Here is a 23,959-nt window from a genome sequence, read left to right on the forward strand (position 1 = left end):
AGCGATGCAGGAAGCATTTGCTCCGGACGCCGGATCATACGGGGTTTCCGGGGAGGCCCGGCGGAAACTGCGAGCCCGCGGCCGCCTCCGCGCCCCGCCCCTCCGCCCCTCCGCCCGCCGCTTCCTGCGCCTGCGTGCTGCGGTCGGAAGGACGTCAGCTGTGGCATAAGAGGATTCCTAAGAGGTCACACTGGGCCCTAAGGCTCCCGGTGACGTGCTTGCGTGGTGTTGTGCTGGAAGACATTCTTGTGAGAACAGGGTGCATACATCTCATTAGTTTTTCAGGGCCCGTTATCTTAAAACCTTTTCTTGTAGATGAAGAAATTGGAGGGAATGATGTTGCTAACTGAACAGCAAGCACCTGTGATTAGAAGTCCCAGGTCTATAGGTTTCTGATCCCAGTTTCGTAGTCTCTTGACTTTCCCATTGGTGCCTCCCTACATGCTCTTTACTCAGGGCCTTATCTAGATTGAATCAAGGAGCCATGGGCTTTCTGGAGACATGTGTGTACTTCAAGCCTGTACTTTTAACTTATGTAGACATTGGACTACCTTCTTTCATTGGCTCTTGACATGTCACTGTGCCTCCTAAGGACTGCCTATACTATTTTGTTTAGTGCCTTGCTTGTTTGCACATTTAACGAACGCCTATAGTGGGTGGTAGGTAAATTATAAAGCTTAGCCAAAGGAGGGCCTCTTAATCACCATAACCCAAGATTTCTCAACCTCTAAATTACTGAAGTTTTCACCAGATAATTCTTTGTTGTAGGGGACTGCACTGTGCATTACAGGATATTTAGGAACATCCCTGGCCTCTATCCACTATATTCCAGTAAGAAACCCCCCCTTGTGAAAACCAAAAATCTTCTGGAGGGGGGTGGGAAAAAAATAGCACCCCAGTTGAGAACCACTACTTTCTCCCCTCCTAGGCATATTGAAGTTCATGGCTTTAGTTGCAGATTTTCTCTGATCTCATTTATTCAAAACAGAGTAGTGTATCTTAGAAAAGGAGATGTATGGGAACTTGTTTACAACTGATCTTCATTTCCAATCTCTAAAAGTAGGAATGCAAAGGGAATTAACTCTAGTTCAAGACATGGTGAATAGAGTTGAATACTTATTTCCTCCAGTTATCTTTGAGAGGATGAGATTCTAAACTACAGAGCTCCAAAAATGACCTACTAATCATTACAAGTGAGCTTGACAATTCCATAGCAACTGACATCACTGAAGATCACTTCCTTTTCCCTATTTAAACCCTTCTTTTTCTTACTGCCTGGGATACTCCATTGTTTGTTTCAGGTCTCCATTTACTCCAGTCTCCTAACTTCAGATGATAGCATTTCCCAAAGTTGTCTTTGTTTTCTCTGCTGTTTTTCTTTTTCTACAGTGCCCTGAGAATGAGAGCCCTACATCAGTATCTTTCATCTGAGGTTTAGGTTCACATTTTCAGCTGCTTCTTGGATGTTGGATATTTTTACTTACATGCTTTGCTGTCAACTCTAATTCTAAAGGTCTAAAAACTTGTAATAAACATGTTTGTCCTAATCTATGTCTGTATTGGTATCATGACTCTACTAGTCAGTAATCATGTCTGCTGTTTTTTCCTTCCTTGTGTCCTTTTGTTCCCTAACAATGATTTTTACATCTATATTTTTTCAATTCTTGATTCAAACCATTATTTCTACTCAGCAAGACTATATCAATAACTTAATAATGACAGATAAAACTTCCTAAAACAATGCATAGTACTACCTGCTCAAAAAACTTCAGTGATGTACCATTGTAGACAATGATAGAGTTAAGAGTTTTTAATGTGGCTCTAACACATTCTATTTTACTTCTGAATGCATTCTAATGCGTAGCCTCTTACTTCAGCCAGGTTGATTACTTCACCCTTCCATCAACATGACTTTTACTTCCCCACACTGGTTCTGGAGATTCTTTTTATCTGAAATGCTTGTTTCTCTCTACCTTAGCTATTTAAATCTTCTTTCCTGATACCCATCACAATCTCTTGGATGCTACTATATATTACTGATATCAGAGGAAAGGGTCTAGGGAGGCCAGATAGCCAGCTTCAACCCACCCCATCCTCTTACCAGGTTCTTGATTTCACCACAGAAAATAATTCAAAAGCAGAGTCACAGTAGAAAACGAACACAGGTTTCATGTAACAGATAAGAAGTACAGATTTCACAGAGAAAGTGTGGGCTAGCTCCAGAGACTGAGCAGGGCATGCACCAAGTTTAATACAAAAATAAGAAACACACATTAAAGTGTAGTACGAAGTGTAGGCTGGCTCAAGAAAGTGAGCAGCTGCCCATTAACAGTAAGTGAGACACAGAAGTGAGGCACAGACACCCGGCCTGTGATGTGCAGGTTGGACACCAGGAAAGTGAGCAATAACCCATCCAGTAGAAACTGGGATTCAACTTTTATAGTTTTGCTATGTTATAAATTCATGCTATCTAATGAACATTCAACTAAGGGGGGGTGGTTCTCAGTTATGTAACACAGACTTGCACGTGCTCAGTTGGTCTCTTTGGAGCATGTTCATTGGTCAAATTCCATCGCATGCACTGCATATATTCAAATATATTTGGTGTTCTTTAGTGCCTCCAGTGGAAAGCCATTCAAGGAATAAACTCCTTTTACCAGTGAAATAGTACCTAAGTCTGCCCCCTTTGGTCTCAGTTGTCACATGCTGGTATTGAAAATAGGTGCTAGATAGCTTAGGACTCGGAGGTGGAGCTTGAGTCCTAAGGGAGTGGTTTGAGACCCAGGGGAGTGGCCCAAAACTTAAACCCTTCAAAAGTGAGAACCTCTTATCTCACTACCAAGAATAATTGATATTTATTTGTGCATAATTATGTGTTATAGTTTGGTTTCTTTCCCCAGTAAGACCATAAGGTCCAGAAGGCTGGGTCATGTTTTACATTTTTCCTGTTTCTTACAATGCCTAATAATAATGCCTTATACTGAAAAGACAGTCATTCAATTTTTATTAAATAAAAGTGATTAAAAGAAACCATTAATCCTGACCATAACTACAACTTCGTATTCCCCTTCACCATTTGCCTCCAAGTTGAGAGGCAAATAAAAACATGAACTCTAGCAAGAATCTCTTAATTTCTGGAAGTGCTACTTTTCATTTTAACACATCTTGATGACCTTAATAAATGGTAGTTAGCCTGGAAAATATTTGATGATTTTTCTCTTCCTTTTAAGTAGCAAAACAGGAAAGCATAGCTTTCCAAGATCTTCAAACATCACTATGTCCTCAGAATTAAAGAACTAATAATTAGATTTCTAATTTCCAAGTGTGGTGGCTTCAGAATTATGGTATATTAATTGGAGAGCTCCTTATGTACTCAGACTGATGTTTGCATTTATTCATTAATACCATTGCTGTTGGTACAGGACTATGGGAGATATTTACTGGACTAAAAGATTATCAGTGTGTGTACCAGTTCTGTAAAGTGGAGTGTACCAACCAGATGATCCCTGAGGTTCAGGAAGAAACTAACAGAAATCACACACACACAATTTTATCTCATCAAATTTTCTATTTTATTATGTACACAGCATATTGGTAAATGTATATAGTAAATAAATATGCACATGTTGTTAAAGTTCTAACTTTATTGCTTATATCTGAGCCTCTGTTTCTGCTTCTTTAGCTTAAATTTCTCTTAGCTGTGTGTACAACAGAGATTTCTCAATTTTTCTTTATTCTACTTTCTTATCAAAAAATTAACAATCACCTGGGTTTAGACTGGCTCCACTGTCTGTGTGAAAATTCTAGTTGGTATTCAAACTCATATGGGGAGGAGAGTCTTACTGATTTTCCAACACACAAAAATGAAAATTATTTTATCACATAAACTGGCCAAATTGGAAAATATCTCGCCAATGTTTACTCTGGCTGTGGTTTGAGATTTGTTCCAATGAGAATACAAGTATAAGATCATATGCAATAACTTTGTCTTCTATACTACCACCCACTGCCATCACACTCTGGACTTAGGCAGTCATCTAAGAAATCACTAATCCCCCCAATCTCTTGCTCATATCCCACAGTCTGTAGAATCACTCACTTGTCAACATTTAAACTACCCTACCATCTGTCCTGCCTGACAAAATCTCAAATTTGGATAGGCTGAATGAGTTGTATTCTCATTTAGTTGGGTTAGGCTGGTGAAAATTCACAACACCAAAGATTGTAAATTCTATCATCAACTTGAGACCCATAGAAATCACCGTTTTGCTAGTCAGCTTACTGATTCAGTTAAAATGATCCTTCAAATCATCTTCATTCTTTCTAAGTTTCTGCTTATCATTCTTTCCCTGTCCCCCACATTACACAGGTAAACTGCCAATTTCAAGAAAATGGAAGACATAACATCCCACTCTAACCTATCCTCTTTGCATTCCTTTCTGAAACAATGCTGGTGGTGTCTCTTAGCTAAAGTACAGTTCTCCCTCAGTTTCCATGGTGGACTGGTTCCAGGACCTCCCCCAAATACCAAAACCCTAGGATGCTCAAGTCCCTCATATAAAATGGCATAGTATTTGCACATAACCTTCACACATTCTCCCATACACTTTAAATCATCTTTAGATTACTTATTAAACTTAATACAATGTAAGGGATGTAAACGGCTGTTCTACTATATTGGTTTTTACATTTGTATTTTATATTTAGACTATATTAGCTTTTATATTTGTATTATTTTTTATTGTTGTATTGTCATTTTTTCCTAATATTTTCAATCCATGATTGATTGAATCATGGATGTGGAACCCTGGGATATGGAGGACTGACTGTAATTCTGACTGTAATTCTTGCAAAGGAGCCTATATCCTCTGGCCATATCAGGTACTTAATGCTATTATCCCTCTTTTTCTCTGTCTTCACTCTTTAACTTTCTATGTGCCCCTTTCCAATTAGTGAGATTTCTCATGTAATACATAATAATTGAAAAAATAAAAGCCTTGTTTAGAAACTACATTCTCTTCCAGCTACTACCCTTTTTCTCTATTCCCTTTCATAGACACATTTTTGGAAAATTTTAGCCTGATTTTTAATTGCTGCCTCCATATGTCCCAAATCCAATCAACCAAACAATTCTCTTGATTTCACCTCCTGAATATCTCTGAAAATCATTTACTTTTTTATATTCCTATCCTGGTCCAAGCCATGATGATCTCTTCTTTGACAATAACCTCCTATCCTTATTACATTCACTTTTCCCATCCAGTCTTCTCCACACAGCAACTAAAATGATATTCTAAAAGCTCAAATCTGATCCTGTAATTCCTTCCTTAAAAATCTCAAAAATTTTCTACTGACTTAGGATAAGTCCAATATCATCATCATAGTTTATATATGGTCTTACGGGGATCACCAGATTGCTCCTATCTTATTTTAATCCTCTCACTTACCCTGGATTCCTCATGCTATAATCATACAAGTTTGTTTTCGCTTCCATAAATTTTTTGTGGCATTACCAACTTAGCACACTTCTGGCTAAAATATTTCTCCAGCATTCATGTCACTCTTACTTATCTCATCTTTTGAGTTTCAACTGAGTTCACTTTCTCAAAGAAATGTTCTCTGATCCTCCTAGAAAAACTTAGATCTTCTACATATAGATATGCCCTCATTGTACCCCGTAATTTTCTTTGAAGCATGTCATAATTACAATTAGCTATTTATTTGGCATTTATTTCCTTTGCTAGATGTAAACTTCCTAAGAGTTTTTGTCTTGTTCAAAGATGAACAACACCCAGCTCACTGCCTGGGATATAGCAGGAATTCCTACATTTGGTGAATGGTCGAATGAATGAAAGAATGGACATGCTAACAATATAAAACATGATAAAAACAAATCTTTTACAGTGAGAACATACCTTCTTTTTTTATTAATATATTGAGATAAACTACAGAGACTGAAAGACAAAAATCATCATAAATCATTCAGCAAAAACATTCATTAAAAATCAAATGCATTTTAAGAGTTCCCACACAGAAAATTTTATTTTATATAAGTCTGATATAACGTTAAATATTTTACAAATCATGTATTTCATTTTTGAACCTAACTGTATAACCCTGAATGCACTAAAGACAAATAAAGTTAAGATCTCCTTTACCAGTTTCACTTCATTTAACTTATACAAGGCTTCCATTAAAATTCCATCACACCTTGAAAATTACCTGCAGCTTTTTAAAACACATAAACTAAACTTTAAATGGAAAGAAAATCTTATGTAGCAATCTAAAAACCAAAAATAAGACAAAAACCAAAAGTAGGTAAGAAGCATTTCTTAATACAAATAAATTACAAAAAATCATTTATGTGTGAGTTTCTTCTCATTGGTATAGTCCAACTCAAAAACAATTCATTTTGAAACTCATAATTAAAATACTCCAAATAGTGGCCTTAAATGGCAAAGCAGAATATCAGATTGGAATGTATGAAATCTTGTACTGAACTGAATGAGACTTGCTCACATTCATGCCAGGTGTCATTTGCAACGTAGTTACTACACATCTTGGCAACTAGTCATACCAATTTTTAACAATAACTTACTAAACTAAGACATTTCTTTTTTTTTTTTTGTCTTTTTTCATGACCGGTAAGGGATTCACAACCCTTGGTGTGGTGTCGCCCGCACCGCGCTCAGCCAGTGAGCGCACCAGCCAGTCCCACATAGGATCCGAACCCGTGGCGGAAGCATCGCTGCGCTCCCAGCCCCGCACTCTCCCGAGTGTGCCACAGGGCTGGCCCTAAACTAAGACATTTCAAGAAACACTTCTTACCCCTATGTATTTCCAGATTGCTAGATATAAAAAGATACAATATTTGAAATATGGGCCTTATAATAGGAAAATATGAAAAAGATCAACAGAAGGAATTCACATCAATGAAATTCTGTGGACTGATTTTCAAAATCAGAAATAAGAATACTCACTGCTAATGGAAGCCCTGCTCTGTGCAAACATAGTGTGGTATATATTAAACAATCACACATTTGAGGTATTAGCTGGGGAAAAAAAAATACACCTATACATGAATACATCCAAAGAATATTCACAAATCTATTGGCCCCAACACCAGCAGATAATCAAATTAAATGAAAAGGAACACATACCAACAGGAAAAAGTTATACACAGGGAATTTTACAAATATGTGGTTACATGATCCTTAATATAAGGAGTATGTTTTGAATTAACATTTTGAGGAAAACTATTTCCGGAAAACTATTTCCATTTATATGAAAGTATCTATTTAAACCAAAAAGGAAGCCTGAATTCTAGGACTGTGTTGCCTGCCAGATTATTAAAGGGACATGCAAGAATTCCTTGAAGAGCCTCTTCTATCCACTTTTTCTTTGTAATTAAAAATTAGAATTAAAACGAAAAAAATTGGAAATTATTACTAGACTACTCCTTTGTTTTTCATTAGTTTATAGAGAATTTTATAGGCTTTTAATTAGGCAGTAGTCCAACGTGGCCAATAAACAAGGCTTTTCAGGTATTTAGTGAAGATTAAAATTCAGATTTATTTTCCATTAGTTTTTCTGTTCAGATAAGAAAAAAAGATTATAAATTCCCTTTCAGTCTGCTTCCTCAGGATGAAGAAGGATAGTAACATGGGTAGTACTGAACCCAAGTTTCACATGGGGAAGCTAAATAAATGCACAAATTCTCCTCTTTTAACCATTTGGTCCTTTGAAATAACACGTTTAACTGGAAAGATGGCTCATTTGGTCCTCGGGCCAACATCAAGAAATATTTGACTGCCTTAACGTGAGTGGGAGATTTATTTTTTTTTTAATGAAATATATAGGAACCCACCAAGTAACAGCATGTCACATATGTTAAATAATAGCTGCATTTTAAAATGTTACAAATCAACAGAAGGGAAATCAAAAAGTCAATCATTTCTCTCAGTATTTATTTTATACACTAGTGTAAACTGAAGATTTAACAGGAAGAAAAATTAAGCATAAAAGTGCAATTAAAGTAAAGGCCTGGCAATCCACATTCCTGTCCCTGTGAACTCCTGAGATGACACAAAAGCAGAATAGTTTAATGCAATGGCATACATACATATATACACACACACACACACATACACACACATACACACACACACACACACACACACAAACACGCACATATATATGTATATGCCTTAAGGACTTTACTTTTTTCTACCAAAATCTTTGTAAATCATAAATAAGCACATAATGATTATGAAACAAATACTTAAGTATTCAAATGCAATTTATGTCTAAAATATATTAATTTCACTTATTAGATGAATTATAACTTAAAATTTCTCATTGTTGAGAATTCAGTTCTTTTATTTGATCAAAATAAATTCTGGAACTTACAAATGACTAAATGCTTAGCACCATTCTATTTGGAAACTAAGGAATAAATAGAAGAGGAGAAAAGGTACTATTTTCTTTTCCCCAAATCCTCATAAGGACAATAATGTTTGTGTTTGTGTGTGTGTGTGTATGTATGTAAAAAGGGATAACAATGTAAAGCATTAATAAACATAACTGCTGCCAAACTTCTAAAATATCAGTTAGACAAGCTAGTAAAGAAATACTAAAAGATTGATGAGGGCTTTTAGGTGGTGATTAAAATGATCACATAAAATTGTAAAGGCTCATGTAGATAAAAGTAAAATGGTAAAAATTGGGATTTTTTAATTATAAATAAATAGCAAACATGAAAATCTTACATCTCAAGATATCTAGCCTTCTTACTTTGTAAAGTTAACACAAAATTCTAAGACACTTGTTGGGCCTTTACACCATAATACAGGTGACATTAAGGACTTAATTTTTACTTGCATACTTTATATGTAGCTTAAATTGTCAGGCACTCCATTAGTCATTTCCCACAGTTGCTTGAAAATTTTATTTTATCAAACACATTTCTCCCAACATTTTATGAAATGTAATGGAATGCAGCAATGCAAATGAAATATAACACTGTCCAAAAGCCACGTGTGATTTGATGTATGGTTTATGATATCCCTTAACTTGATAACTTTGTCTATCCCTTTAAAGCTGACAGTAAGGGAGGAAAAAAAAAAATCAACATGAAAGTTTAGTTCACATAATATCAACTACAACAATTTAAATTTCCCATTAAAACTGAAAAAATAAATAGATGAATTTTTTTGTTTACATTTTTATAAATTTTCTGGTGCAAATGAACTTTCAAAGTTAATTAGAATGCTATGATCTTATTTTTAAAAAATGTGTTCTTTAAGCTAGAGAAAATATTTAAAATTGTACTTTCTTTTAAGCACTGGTTTTTTTTTTTTTAAGTCACATTTCTACAAGCAAGTTGGTTAAGTTGTCCTTTCCTACGACAGTATACTATTTAGTTTAATCTACAAATTCAATCAGGCATTTCAATTGATTCATCTGGAAAAGGGGATACTAGAGAACATTTTTAGGAGGTCATTTTGCTAAAGTTTTATTCAACAGATCTCATAAATTAACTACATTCAGAAAAAAATCTGTAAACAAAAGAACAAAGCCATTCTATCTAACATTATCTCACTCACAAAAAATGATCAAAGATATGTTCATGTTCCATTAACTGAATATGAAGAAAAATCATTAAAATATTACAACTGTCAAACATAGACCAGAGTCAAAGTTTCATATGCAATATAGAGGCTCCAAAACTTTAATTTCCAGCTGGTTTACTCTAATTTATATTATGGATTTAATAAAAAGGAGCTTATTCCTATAGGATTAATTGAATTACTCGGTGATGAATAGATTTTAGCTCAGAATTTTTTAAGGATGACTTGCTATAAATCACTATTCTACCTGCTGCTGTGTATCTGCTCACTGTCACATGTGGCTAAGCAGATCATGCTCTGATCAAAAAAGTGTAATGTAATCTACTTATATGTTTAAGAGATGGCAATAGGGTTAAAGGCACGAAGCTATATTTTAGTAATAATTTTTTCTTATTACTTATTTGTAGAAGAATCCATTTACTTTTGCATCCTGCTTAAATGATCACTAAGAAACTGCAAATTTCCAAGGGGGGAAATTAGGTGGGTCCTCTTCTTCATAAATTTTAGCAGCCTTCTAAGACACATAAATAAACATTTGGGGGCCTTTTAATGATTGAAATTGCAAATAGCATAACTGCAATGTACTGTTGAAGATCCTTTTAATATTTATAGTCATTTCCTCATATTTTCTTCAAAATCTATCAGTATAGCATTTCATATCTACGCATGGCTTGGAAATTCATAAAACTAAATAGCAAAATGATACTGTACACCAGTCCATTTATCTCAATATATATGTATTCTGGAATATAATGGCAATATTAAAAATATCAATTCTCTCTAAGCTAATAATGCTATAAGATTTACACAAAGTTAAACAGTTTTTGTTTTCTTTTCTTTCTGAAAAAAGTTTCATTATTTAAACTGCACATATTCAACACCTGACAAGGAAAATGTAATTGTTTCATATGACATTTATCCTATCAATTTAAACTGAAGTGTCTCATGGAGCTAAAATCTAAAAGAATTTAAATAAAAGGGCAATAATCTGTATATACACAAAATGGTCATTCCATAAATATTTACATGATAAGGGTAAAAATGGAGAAACACTAAAGGTGGAAATTGCTAAAGGTGTGATAATCCTTTCTCAAGACGTTTTTAGTTAGAAATCATATAAGCTTTTAAAATGAAAATAGTTGTAGAAGCATAACTAAAATGTTAATTTTAGTTTTCAATTTTCACTATTTAAAGGAGCCAGTAGGTCATAAACAGTCCAAGATTCCAGGAACCAACCATTCAGTAGTTTTTAATATCAAATCTTTTTCTTCAGCTCTCATGATGAAACTAAACTTACTTACAGAAAAAAGAAAGAGTACACTAAAAGGTGTAAATAAAAATTCCAGTTCATCCTCCTTTATAAATACTGGTCAACCGCTCCAGTTCTTTACAGTTGTCCATGCTTAAGGCATCTGCCTTTCTTCGGAGTCGATCATCACGGTATACTTTTGCTGCGTGTTGCATATCTGTTTCTGTTAACAAACAAAAACATTTTGCTAATTAAATAATAATTTACATTACCTAAGTTGCTTAAACTCAAATGATGTCTCATAGAAGCCCTTCAATATATTTTCTATTAAGTGACTTTAAAAAGAAAAAAAGAAAAAACAAATCCAAGTATTACTTTTAAAAGCCATTTTAAGTAGAAAAACTTTTCCTTAAAGGAAAACTTTACCGGAACCCAACCTAGCATGTAAAACAAACACAGAAAAGAAAAAAAAAAAAAAAAAAAAAAATCATGTCAACCCCTTTTGGAACCCTTTCCTTTACCGGAACCCAACCTAGCATGTAAAACAAACACAGAAAAGAAAAAAAAAAAAAAAAAAAGAATCCTGTCAACTCATGTTGGAACCCTTTCCTTCCACTCCTGTCCCCAATAGTTTAAAACCGCAGTGCTCTGAAGCAACATCTTGGCCTCTTATCTTAAAAATATCATATGGTATTCAGTCCTGCTAATGGTTGTTTTGCTGTGATCTTTTGTTAAGGTTTCAGATTAATTATCCCAAGAGTTAAGTATGAAATTTAAAAACTTGTTTTGAGTTTGAGTCTAAAAAATATATAATGACATTACTAAAGGAACACAGAGGAAAAACATTTGTTGTACAATCATTATACAATCATAAGAGCAGTATTCAGCAAATAAGTACATCTGAGGCTTCCTTCAATGTATGGATATTATAGCTACTAATGATAAGTATATGAACTACAAATCAAAATTCTTAGCCCTTGTTTTTTCTGTTACTTCCAGCCATTTCACTGTTTACTAACACTTCTATTTTTTTTTATTTTTTTATTTATTATTTTTTTTTTTTTTTTGTCTTTTTTCGTGTCCGGCAACGGACCGCAACCCTCAGTGTCGCGCCCGTACCGGACCGGGACCGGCAACGGGATCGCAACCCTCGGTGCTGCACCTGCCCCTCGCTCAGCCAGTGAACGGGAACCGGTCTGTATGTGGGATCCGAACCCTCGGCGGGAGCGCTGCCCCGCTCCCAAGCGGCGCACTGTAGCAGTGCGCCACCGGGCCGGCCCCACTAACACTTCTAAAGGGTGGGAGGACTTAGAGAAGATGTAACAAAAAAAAAAAAAAGAAAAGAAAAGAAAAGAAAAAAAAATCAGTTAATTTCTAAAAAACAATGGCCAAAATAAAGGACATCTAGTTTATATCCATCAGTCAGAACCACACACTAAATATACTCACAGGTGACAGTGTATTCAATTTGTAAAGATCTCCAGAAATTGATCTTTATTCAATCAATTGGAATAGAATTAACAACTCAATCAATGTTATACTATATCTTTATTTACAAAGAATGTACTTGTAAAATACATTTGCAGATGACTCTTCCCAAATAAGGTACTTAAGAATTAGATAAATGAAAGCTCATACTGCTGATCTCCAAATCAATTCCTAATCTAATATTCTTTCTGTTATTTTCAATTTCTGATTTCTACTGGTATTCTATAAAACACTTATTTTACCAATCTAGACATTAGCGAGTATTTAGAAGTGACTCCAAAACAGAAAAACCCTAGCAGTAGTATATCCATTGGCCAATCATCCATCTGATGACTTTATTAAACAAGATAATCTAATCCTAGTCAACAAATAAAACATTCAATCATCACAAAACTCCTAACTTATAGAAGTACTGAGTTTGTTAAATTTTATTCTAAAAAATTTCACACCTACACAAACATTGAGAGTAGTACAATGAACACCTTAAAACTCTTTATCTTGATGGACCAATTCTTCACATTTTGTCAAGTTTGCTTTAGATCTCTCTCTACAATAAAGGCTATTGTTACTATTATAGTTATTTTGCACAAACATTTGAGAGTAAGTTGCAGACATCATGACCTTTTTCATTCTTAATTACTTCAGCATGTTTTCCCTAAGAATAGGGCATTCTCTTATATAGCTGGAATATAATTATCAAGTTCAGAAATTTAACAATGAGGGGGCTTGCCGGTGGCTCACTTGGGAGAACACCAAGGTCAAGGGTTCGGATCCCCTTAAGATCCAGCCACCAAAACAAACAGACAAACAAAAAACCCCGGAAAGTTAACAATGATACTATACCATTATCTAATGTACAGTCCATATTCAAATTTCACCAGTTGTCCCATGAAGTTCTTTATGGACTTTCCCCCCACATCCAAGATCCAATCCAGGATCATATCCAGGATTATACACTGTTTTTAGATATTATGTCCCTTTAGTCTCTTTTAGTTTTGAAGAATTTTGTCTTTTGTTTCATTGATAACTTTGAATGCAAGCAAGCTGTTTTGTAGATGAATGACTTAAAAGCAGATTTAGTTAAAACTTCTGATAACAATTTTAAGATACCCACGTAAATGTGTAATATAGTTGCAGACAACTTAGTGTAGCAGACAGAACATGGACTGAAGGGTCCATGAAACCTATTAATATCACTCTTGCTGGATTGTTAAAAGATTAAACTAGATTATGCCAAGCAAAAACACTTGGCTTGTAGTTGGATGCAATAAAAAGTAATCATTAATTATAATAAATAATAATATTGAACACTTAATGGTACAAGACACTATGTTAAGTGCTAAAATATATTATCTGTTATTGTCCATATTTTAATGATAACTGAAATTTAGAGAGGTTAAATAACTTGGTCTAGGAAATGTATTGGTATAGTCAGGATCTTGTGAGGCAGTTCCAGAGCCTATATTCTAACCATGTTATACTATTTCCTATAAATATGAATATCTTTTCCTTCCTCCTTCTTATTACACAGTCAACCCCAATTATTCAAGTTAACAGAATGTAAGTATGTATAATCCAAAAATCATCTGTATTTGGCTGGGAACTAGAACTTGTATTTGAAAGCAGACATATTTAATATGCCAGTCATTCATTTTAAACAAAATAAGCATGTTTTCCATGTATTCATTCATATGAATTCATAAATTATTCATCCAATTGTTTATACCTCCACCAAATACTTCCTATATAACTATGATATGCCAAGAATTGTGCAAGGTACTGGAGATCAAAAAAATAAAATTAAATAAATAACATTTGTTATTTATTGCCCTCAAAGCTTCTCAAGCTTGGCACTACTGGCATTTGAGGTTGGATAATTCTTTGTTGAGGGAGCACTCTTGAGCATTGTAGGATGCTTAGTAGCATTCCTGGCCTCAACCCACTGGATGCCAGTAGCAATCCCTCCCACTCCCACCCTTGGTCCACGACAACACACAAAAATGTCTCCAAACATTACCAAATATTAGGGGGTTTGTGGGGATAGAGGGCAGCAATTCACTCATAGCTGAAAACCTGAAAACCTTTAGACTAAAGTAACCCTTTCCACATTGAGAACAGACTGATTTCACAGATTCATAGAGTTAGAAGCCAAAGAGGTCACATTTCCTCTAACTACCTTTATATAGATGAGGAAACCATGGCCAGAGAGGGTAAAAACTCTCTCAGTAGTAAAATCATGTGTCACTTAACAAAAGGGATATATTCTGAGAAACCCATCATCAGGCCATTTGGACATTATGTGAACATCATAGAGTGTATGTACACAAACCTAGATAATATAGCCTACTACACATCTAAGCTATATGGTATAGCCATTAAAATCTTATGGGACGACTGTTGTATATGTGGTCCATCATTGATTGAAACATCCTTACACAACACATGACTGTACACAAAAAGTTACATTTTATCAAATTTTCCCTAGCAAGCAAGAGATGATGCTAAATTCTAACATTTTCTGAGCATTTACTATGTGTGAAGCCTGTTTAATTCTCACAACAAACCTATAGTTATTACTGAGAGGACTTCAGAGCACTAGGCCTGGATTCTAAAGACAAACTGTCTGGTTTTCAATCACAGATTACCTCTATGACCTTGGGCAAGTTACTAATCTCTCTTTGCCTCAGTTTCCTCATGTGTAAAATGGGTATAAAAACCTCACAGGGTTGTTGTGGATTTAAATGAGTTAACATATGAAGGCACTTCAAAAAGTTCATGAAAAGATTTTTATAAAGTTCATGGAAAAATAAAATTGAAAGATAACACGAATCTTTCCATGAACTTTTTGAAGTACCCTCCTACATAAAGTGCTTTGCACAGTGACTGAAGCAATACACATTATATAAATGACAGTTATAATTTCCTCCTTCCACTCATCATCACCAATTTTATACAAGAAGAAATAAACTCACAGAGGTTACAATATCTGACTTGAATTATTCAGCTAAAAACTTCAGACCTAGTTTTCAACTTTAGTCATTTAATTCCAAAGTTAGTGCTCCTAACACTACACTATATGGTCTACATTATTATTTATAACAGCCACAAAAACAAGAACCATAACAACAATCAATTCACACGTATCATTTCAGCATATTCTTATGGTCAACCTTTTTAAAGGTACAGCTTTTTCATAAACTAAGGAAACTGGCTGGAAAAGGCTAAGCAAGTTCCTGAGCGTTACTCTATGCACAAAGTAAATAAAGGAAAATAAAATGTCAAAAAACTCATTGTACATTAAATGCTAAATGTTAAAGCTAAATTAATTAAGAGTTTCAAACTTAACTCTCAAATGGGATGCATCTCAAAAATTGATGTCACAGTTTATTTGCCAGTATTCTTTTTCTTTCTTAGGGAAACATAAAATAGTGATGCATCTTACAGTAGACAATGAAATTTAGCATTATTCACTTATTCAACCAGATAGTTACTGATAACAACAATAACACAAGTACCATTTATTAAGTCCTTACTGTGTACCAAGTGCTGTGTTAGACCACACGTATATTGAAAACATATTATCTCATTTAAGTATTGAGCTCTAATTATGTGCCAGGGAATTCCAGAACATTCCTTGAGTAGGGAAATCTACAGTAATCAATTCCAAAGGCTGTGAATAAGTTTTAAAATGTTAAACATCTGATGAACTTACTCTGTTGCCTTTCTTTCCAGCAATTATTTCGAATATTAGTCACATAATCTTCTTCCACACTCTTTTCTACCTTTTGTAGTAACATTCCTTTATACTCATTTTTAAAGTCCTTGTTGACATAATAAACAACACCCAAGTTTTCCGTCTGCATTTTAATAGTTTGCCCTGATCCACTGTAAAAGAGAAGAATGATCATTTTTAAATTAAAATTGGACATTCTAATATGCTACTACAAACCAAGCTAACAAAAATAATAATAATTAAAAAGTTAATATTGGTAATAATTTATTTATATTTTCTCAAATTGCCTAAAACCACAATTTCATGTCATAAAAAAGTAACCACACTTTTAATATACTATGTTCTTATAAAGTTCACTCAATTTTTAGGTAATAAAAGTCTTATTTGGAAGAAATAAAAAGTTAATTCTTATTTTTAGACCAATCTGTTTTTAATATTGTAAAATTTCTGCCAATATAATTTTATAAAGCTTTCTTTATGCTAATTGTATTACATTAAAGTGGTCTAGAACGGATAATGTATTAAATTTCCTTTATATCCGAACCTCTAGTATATACTCTATATAAAGTATATGTAGAAAAATACCTCATATAACAAAAAAGTAGTATTTGCTTTTATTTAATCAATATTTTACAAACATAAAAGTCATTTTGCCTTAATGACACAACTGTATGTAAGATCAATCACTACTCTTTTTGTTTTTAAAATATTCTTTGTCTTTAATGCGAACACATTAACTACCATATTAAATTGCCATCATGTTCAAATATAGCGCTTCTGTCCTTATCCACAGTGGGACAGAAATGTGAATAACATAACACAGATTTATCACTTAAGTAACTATTTTAAAAATTAGATAGAGATTTTTAAATCTGGTACACTTGTAGTAACAGATTTGTTACTTAAACGTTTAAAAGAGCACAAGGCCCTTTAAAGGAAGCTAGATAAGAAACAGCAACAATTCATTTTGTTAAATTTCACTTAGCTACTTACGATCTGGGATATAAGGAATAAGGAGGATTAGAGACCATCAACTGGCTTAATAATGACACGAGGATCAATACAATAATGGGCATCAGCTGGATAAACACAGAAAAACCTCCCTATAAAAAATCATCAAAAAATAACAAATTGTAATATAACTGTAGTTGTCAATAACCCAACAGTAGTCACACATTTTTTGAGGCAGAAAAGACTTCTGAGATCATCTACTTCAGTGCTTTCAAATCTGCCTGATCATATCATCCTCCTGAGGTGATTCTTAAAAATACAACTTTCCAGGCACATCAACAGGAGATTTTTATTTGAAAGACACTGATATAACTTGATATCATTTTACAGATGAGCAAGTCCCTGTCTCTCTTTTTCTCACACACATAGAGACTCTATCAATATGCTGCAGGTTGCAAAACTATTTTTACCTTGGATTTGAGGGTGGAAGATGGGAGCTGATGAGTGGTAGAGCTGGGGCCCAGGTCTTTTAATTTCTAGTCTAGTGTTCTTTCCATTTACCTTTCCACTTCGTGTAATTTAATTGCTACAGACAATTAGGTATAACTGCATTAGAACAAGGAAAGTTACTTCTAATTTAAGCTTTTGTGTATTAATTCTAAACTCTTTAGGACCAACAATAAGAAGTTACCTCCAAAACATGCACAGTGCAATTGTATCTTCTTTAGAATCATAGAATACCAAATCTGAAGGGGTGATACTGCCCAACAACCCTCTACCCTTACCTTTACCCCTGTTCCTACAATATCCCTAAGGGATTTTCTAGTCTCTATTAAACAATTCTGGTAAGAAAAAACTGATAACTTCCTAAAACAACTTGCTCTATTTTTAGAAAACTCTAATTGCTTTTCCTGAGCTGAAATTTGCCATTCTGTGATTTCTAATCATATTATAAACATACATCTCCTCTTTCTTCTTCTCTTTCATGTCCACTATGTCGATGCTGATGTTGATGGCTATAACCAGCTCGCCCATTTGAAAATGAATGTACACTACCTAGAAAATTAAAAGCAAGGTTAAATTAGGGAGAGCAATTATGATCAGAAAAATCATATTTTCTTGCACATTTTTCTTTTTGTAAAATTACTAAAATAATGCATGTTTAAGAAGTGATTGCTTACTGCCTTCTCCTCTTATGAGTGAAAAGTAGACAGAAAAAGGCATGATTCTTCCCAGACTTTGCCTCCTTAAGGCAAGACAGAAGTTTCTTATTTGTGGAAATTTGAGTAGGAGTTCTTCACTAATTGCTACACATATAAGAGGACTTGTTGTGGTTGGCTGTTTTTACAAACCTTGGATCATTATTCTGAAACACTACTTTCCACATTTATCAATGAATTGCAAACATCTCTAGAAATCAAAAGATAGCATTTTAATTCATTTTTAAAAAATAGCCGTATAATGTATCATGGTATAGAAAGACCACAATTTAATCAAATGTTCTCTTGCAGATAGATACTCAAGTTATTTTCAAATATGATGACCAACCAGAAATGGCTACTGCTGACAAAGTAAACTATGTTATAACTGGCAAAAGAGCTGCAAATCTACTATTAAAAAAAAACATTCACTATTGCCTGAAAAATTTCTAATTGTTCCTAGAATATTTTCAGTCAAAATTACTACTTTCAATAATTTTTCTGTGAGAGGTAATTATGTATTCTAATATGTCAAAACACAAGTTATATCTTCTGTCATTAATTTGTATTTACATATCCTCTTTCCTTCAAATATGCTTTGCAAAATGCATCAATAATCACAAACTTTCAATAACCACAACCTTTTTCAATAACATTTAGAGAGGACCACTGGGCCAAATTATATTGCTTCATTCATATTCTCCTAATTTTAAATGTGATGTTTAACTCAGTACCTGAAATAAATGTTGAAAAGAAGACTGGAGCTATAATTTTAAGCACCTTGGAGGAGCTACTCTCAAAGAAAATTAATTTCAACACAAACAGCTCACAGTAAATGTAAGTATAGTTCAATCCTACTTACGCTGGTACTATAAAATCTACTCATTTAGTCGTACCACTACAATGTTACACTTTGATAGCTTATTTCTATCTTAATGTAATAAAAGAAAACCCAAACACTTACATTATATATATCAGTCAGACTTTTTACTATTTCAGTGGAAATACACATGAGGACTTCCACAACCAAATTAGCAATCTATAATGTTATTAATAAAATGTTTACAAAAATCTCCAGAGAACCAATGTCAAGTAGTCATCCAGAGTGCAGGATACCTCCCATGTAACAGCACTTGCCTAAGATATTGTCACTGGATTTCCTGCTTACACTCTCTTTCTTCAGCTTTATATAAAACACAGAATGTCTATACACTTCTTTTTTTTTTTTAATTAAAATATGTTCTAGGAAAAAGACAGGTTACAGTAAAAGTAATAACCTTAACATTTTTCTCCTATCTTCATGAAAAACCATCACAGGATCATAACACTGGAAGAAATGTAGGGGAGAAGGTAGGTAAACCTCTAAGTAGCCTAATTAGAGGTAAGGATCTCTAACTTTAAAAATATAATATTTATAATTAACATTAAATTACCTGAAGGAAATCCACCACCAAAAAATATATTAAACAAGTCTTCTGGAGTTATATCAGCTTCACAACCTCTATGGAAATTAAATTTGCCATTGTTTTGGTGATTAAAAGCTTGTTCTTCATTGCCTGTGAGGTCATACTGTTTTCGTTTCTCCGGATTGCTTAAAACAGCATAAGCATTTCCAATCTCTGAAAAAGTAATGAGTAAAAGTTGGTAAGCAAAGTCTTTATATTATAAAAGATTGCCCCATAAAAGCTACTGTCATGTAAAAACAAAACAAAAGCTACTTAAAAGTAATCAAGAAAATTGTAAAACAGTAATAATTTATTTTAAAGATATTATACATTGTTTGCAATTACACATATTATTATCTTTCTATACAACTTTTTATACTAGACAGGCAAGTCTTCATACTGCCTTGGAAACAAAGGAACATCCACCTTTCCCTTCTTAAAATTATGTTCCATCCCCTAAAATCCTGCTTCTTCCTTTTTGAGTGCCTTCTTCCTTTTGAGTAGCCATTCCTCAGGATTGTTCAAACCAATAATAAGAGCAGAAGCTACTACTTATTGAGTACCTGCTAACTGCCATGCTCTGTGCCCAATACCTTACTACATTATCCATCATCACCCCCACTTTACAGATGAGGACCCTGAGGCTCAAAATGGTTAAGTAATCTGTTCAAGGTCAATTGTTCTTGGCACAATAAGTATACTCTCACTACTCTATGCAACCTACACCATAAACCTTTTTTTTTTTTGCACACGGGGACCAAAAGTGAACTATTCCTTCATTCCATTCCTGAACAATTTAATCCACTTAAAACAGTAAACTTCATAACAGTAGAGACTGTGTTTATATTTTCATTGCACTATCCCCAGGGTCCAGCATAAAGTCTAAATTAGTTTTTGAATAAATACAGATAGTCCTATCTCACTCTGCTACTTTCGTGATATTTATTTATAAATCAGGAATTCTATTTCCCATTCTAAAATCAGAAACTACCCTATTCTCATCTGACATTAATAATCATTTCATAAATACAGCTTTTTCTTAAACTACATTGTAAGCCTCCTGCAATATGAGATATTTTTAAAAAACTTTTTGGATCTCATGTGGTGGCTGCCACAGGTATTGTCCAAGCAAAATAGATGCCCATTTAAGTGGTTATTTTTGGATGATTACATACTACACTGAAATTAACTATATACAAATACTCTGGAACTTTTTTTCTCACAGAGCTTCTTAAAACTGAGATTCAGAGATAGTTTTCAGTGATCTGTGGACCCTGTTGTCTTAAAAATTAGGTGGATGGTCCATCTATCTGAAGAAATAGTCTCAAACTTTTCAGACTCTCAACGAGATCTGCGTTTCAGAAATGTAGCCATCATTTATGTTATTTCAGTGGGAAAGGATAATCAGAGATCCAAGCAATGTAGTTAGAAACAACACCAAGATATTAACCCATACCTAAAAAGAGAAGCATATCTATCAATCTCTGCTAAAGTTGTACTTCCAGTAACAATACCAGTTTGAGGACTTAACATCTATAAACTAAATGGGCTATTTCATGTAATTTCATAATGCTAGTACTTTTAAAACTATTAATACATAGGATACCCAATTCTATTTTTAAGGTTTTCGTTAAAAATAAAAATCCAAACACTAAGGTATTTTAGAAGATATTTGTAAAACACTGTAATAATCTATAATTATACACGTAATCCAATCTACTCTATAAACTGCACTCAGAGTAATTTTCTGTTTACTCACTTTGTGCCATACCCATAATCAAAAAATTGTTTTGCAGCTATTTATTACCTAAAGAATTAAATCCAAAATTAATTTTGGTATTCCAAAGTCTTACAAAATCCATTTCTACCTCGCTGTCACTTACTTCACCAAAAGGTACTCTCCCACTTGATTCACTCTTCTTTAGTTAAATTTTTTACTTTGAGAGAACTATAGAGTCACATTTAGTTGTAATCAGAGATCTCCTATACCTTTTACTTAATTTCCCCCAAAGTTAGTATCTTGCAAAATTATAATACAATATCACAAACAGGATACTGACATTGATATAATCAGGACAGAACATTTCTATCACCACCCTCATGTTGCCCTTTTATCAACATACCTACTTCCTTCTCCTCCATCCTCTACATAACCCCCTGACAACCACTAATCTAGTCTCTATTTCTATAATTTTGTTATTTTAAGAATGTTATATAAAAGGAACAATACAGTATATAAATGAGATTATATTATATAACCATTATATAAATGGAATGAAACCTTTTGGGATTAGCTTTTTTCAATCAGCATATCTCTGGATATTGATCTTGGTTGCTACATATACCAATCGTTCATTCCTTTTTATTACTGAGTAGTGTTTCATGGTAAGGGTGTACTACTATTTGTTAAACCATTCACCAGCTGAATGACAGCTCAGTTGTTTCTAGTTTTTGGCTATTACAACTGCTATATACATTCATGGCCAGTTTTACATGTAAACATAAATTTTCATTTCTTTGGAACAAATGCCCAGGAATGAATTGCTGGGTTTTATGGTAGGTGCATACTTAGTTTTTTGAGAAACTGCCAAATTGTTGTATGGAATGGCTTTGTCATTTTACATTCCATCAACAATGTATGATTGACCCATTCTCTGCATCCATACCGCATCTGGTGTTGTCACTATTTTTTACTCTAGTTATTCTGATAGTTGTGCAGTGGTATCTCTTTTTTGGTTTTACTTTGCATTTCTCTAATGGCTAATTAATGTTGTTGAAAATGTTTTCATATGCTTATTTGCCATTTGTATATCATCTTTGGTGAAATGTCTCTACATCTCTCTTGCCCATTTTCTAACTGGACTGTCATTTTACTTTTGAGTTTTGGGAATTTTTTGTATATTCTAGTTAGTAGTCATTTGTTAGATATGTGCATGGCAATTTTCTCTCATACTGTAGCTTGCCTTTCCATCCTCTTTTTTTTTTTTTTTTTTTTTTTTTTTTTTTTTTTTTTTTTTTTTTCCGTGTCCGGCAACGGATCGCAACCCTCAGTGTTGCCCCCGTACCAGACCGGGGACCGGCAACGGGATTGCAACCCTCGGTGTTGCTCCCGCGCCTCGCTCAGCCAGTGAGCGGGAACCGGTCTGTATGTGGGATCCGAACCCTCGGGCAGGAGCGCCGCCGCGCTTCCCAAGTGGCGCACTATCCAGTGCGCCACCGGGCCGGCCCTCCATCCTCTTAATAGAGCAAAACAAACTTAAAAAAAAATTTGTAAGTCCAACTCATCAACTTTTCCTTTTATAAACTGTGCTTTTAGTGTTGTCTTAAGAAATCATTGCCTAGCCCTAGACCCGAAAGATTTGCTCCCATAATTTATTGCTAAAAGTTAAAAAGTGTTATGTTTGATATTTACATTCGTGATCCACTTTGAGTTCATTTTTTTGTGTAAGGCATGAGACTGATTAAGGTTAATTTTTTTTGCCTACGGATGTCCCAACTACTCTAAAACCAGTTACCGAATAAGCTATCTCTCTATTAAACTGCTAAACCTTCGTCAAAAATCAATTGGGTATATTTATATGGTCTAATTCTGGGTTCTCTATCCTGTTCTATTGATCTATGTGTCTGCTAAAACCATATAGTTTTGATGAACTTACACAGTAAGTCCTGAAGTCAGGTACACTGATTACTCCCACTTTGCCATTCTTTTAATAAATTGTTTTTAGCTATTGAGATTCTTTTACCTATCTGTATGAACTTTAGAATAAACCTGTTTCTATCTACCAAAACTCTTGCTAGATTTTGACAGGAATCGTGTTAAATCTGTGATTGTAATGGTAATGTATTTTTAATTTTGGTGTCTACATGTTCATTGCTAGGATACAGAAATGCAATCGATTTTTGCGTGTTTATCTGGTATCCTACAATCTTACAGAATTCACTTACCAGTTTTTTTTGATTTCCTGAGATTTTCTCATAGATAATCATGTCATTTGTAAACAGGGACAGTTTTATCTCTTCCTTTTTTCATCCATGTGCCTTTTACTTCCTTTTCTCTCCTTAATGCAATAGCTAGAACTTCCAGCACTATGTAGAGTATGAGTGGTAAGGGGCGACATTCTTGCTTTGTTACTGATCTTAGGGGGAAAGCATTCAGTCTTTCACCATCAAGAATGATGTTAGCTGTAGGTGTTCTGAAGTTGCTCTTTATCAAGTTGAGGCAGTTCTCTTATATTCCTGTTTGTGGTGAATTGAATAGCTCCCCA

The 23,959-nt window shown here is 34.0% G+C and overlaps 1 protein-coding gene across 2 annotated transcripts in view; it reads right to left on the reverse strand.

Moving 5' to 3' along the window:
* Nucleotides 1–8,932: 8,932 nt before the first annotated feature.
* Nucleotides 8,933–23,959, reverse strand: part of DNAJB14 (DnaJ (Hsp40) homolog, subfamily B, member 14) — a 43,310-nt gene continuing 28,283 nt past the window's right edge. For both annotated transcript variants that reach the window (XM_008585013.1, XM_008585014.1), the window contains 5 exons: nucleotides 19,683–19,868; nucleotides 18,012–18,106; nucleotides 17,093–17,202; nucleotides 16,079–16,251; nucleotides 8,933–11,101 (listed from right to left, as the gene is read on the reverse strand). In XM_008585013.1, coding sequence (XP_008583235.1) covers nucleotides 10,977–11,101; nucleotides 16,079–16,251; nucleotides 17,093–17,202; nucleotides 18,012–18,106; nucleotides 19,683–19,868 — 689 coding nt within the window. In that variant the 3' untranslated portion in view covers nucleotides 8,933–10,976. The remainder of the gene's footprint in view (nucleotides 11,102–16,078; nucleotides 16,252–17,092; nucleotides 17,203–18,011; nucleotides 18,107–19,682; nucleotides 19,869–23,959) is intronic.

Source organism: Galeopterus variegatus, unplaced genomic scaffold (genome assembly GCF_000696425.1).
Source record: "Galeopterus variegatus unplaced genomic scaffold, G_variegatus-3.0.2 Scaffold3422, whole genome shotgun sequence".
NCBI lineage: Eukaryota > Metazoa > Chordata > Mammalia > Dermoptera > Cynocephalidae > Galeopterus > Galeopterus variegatus.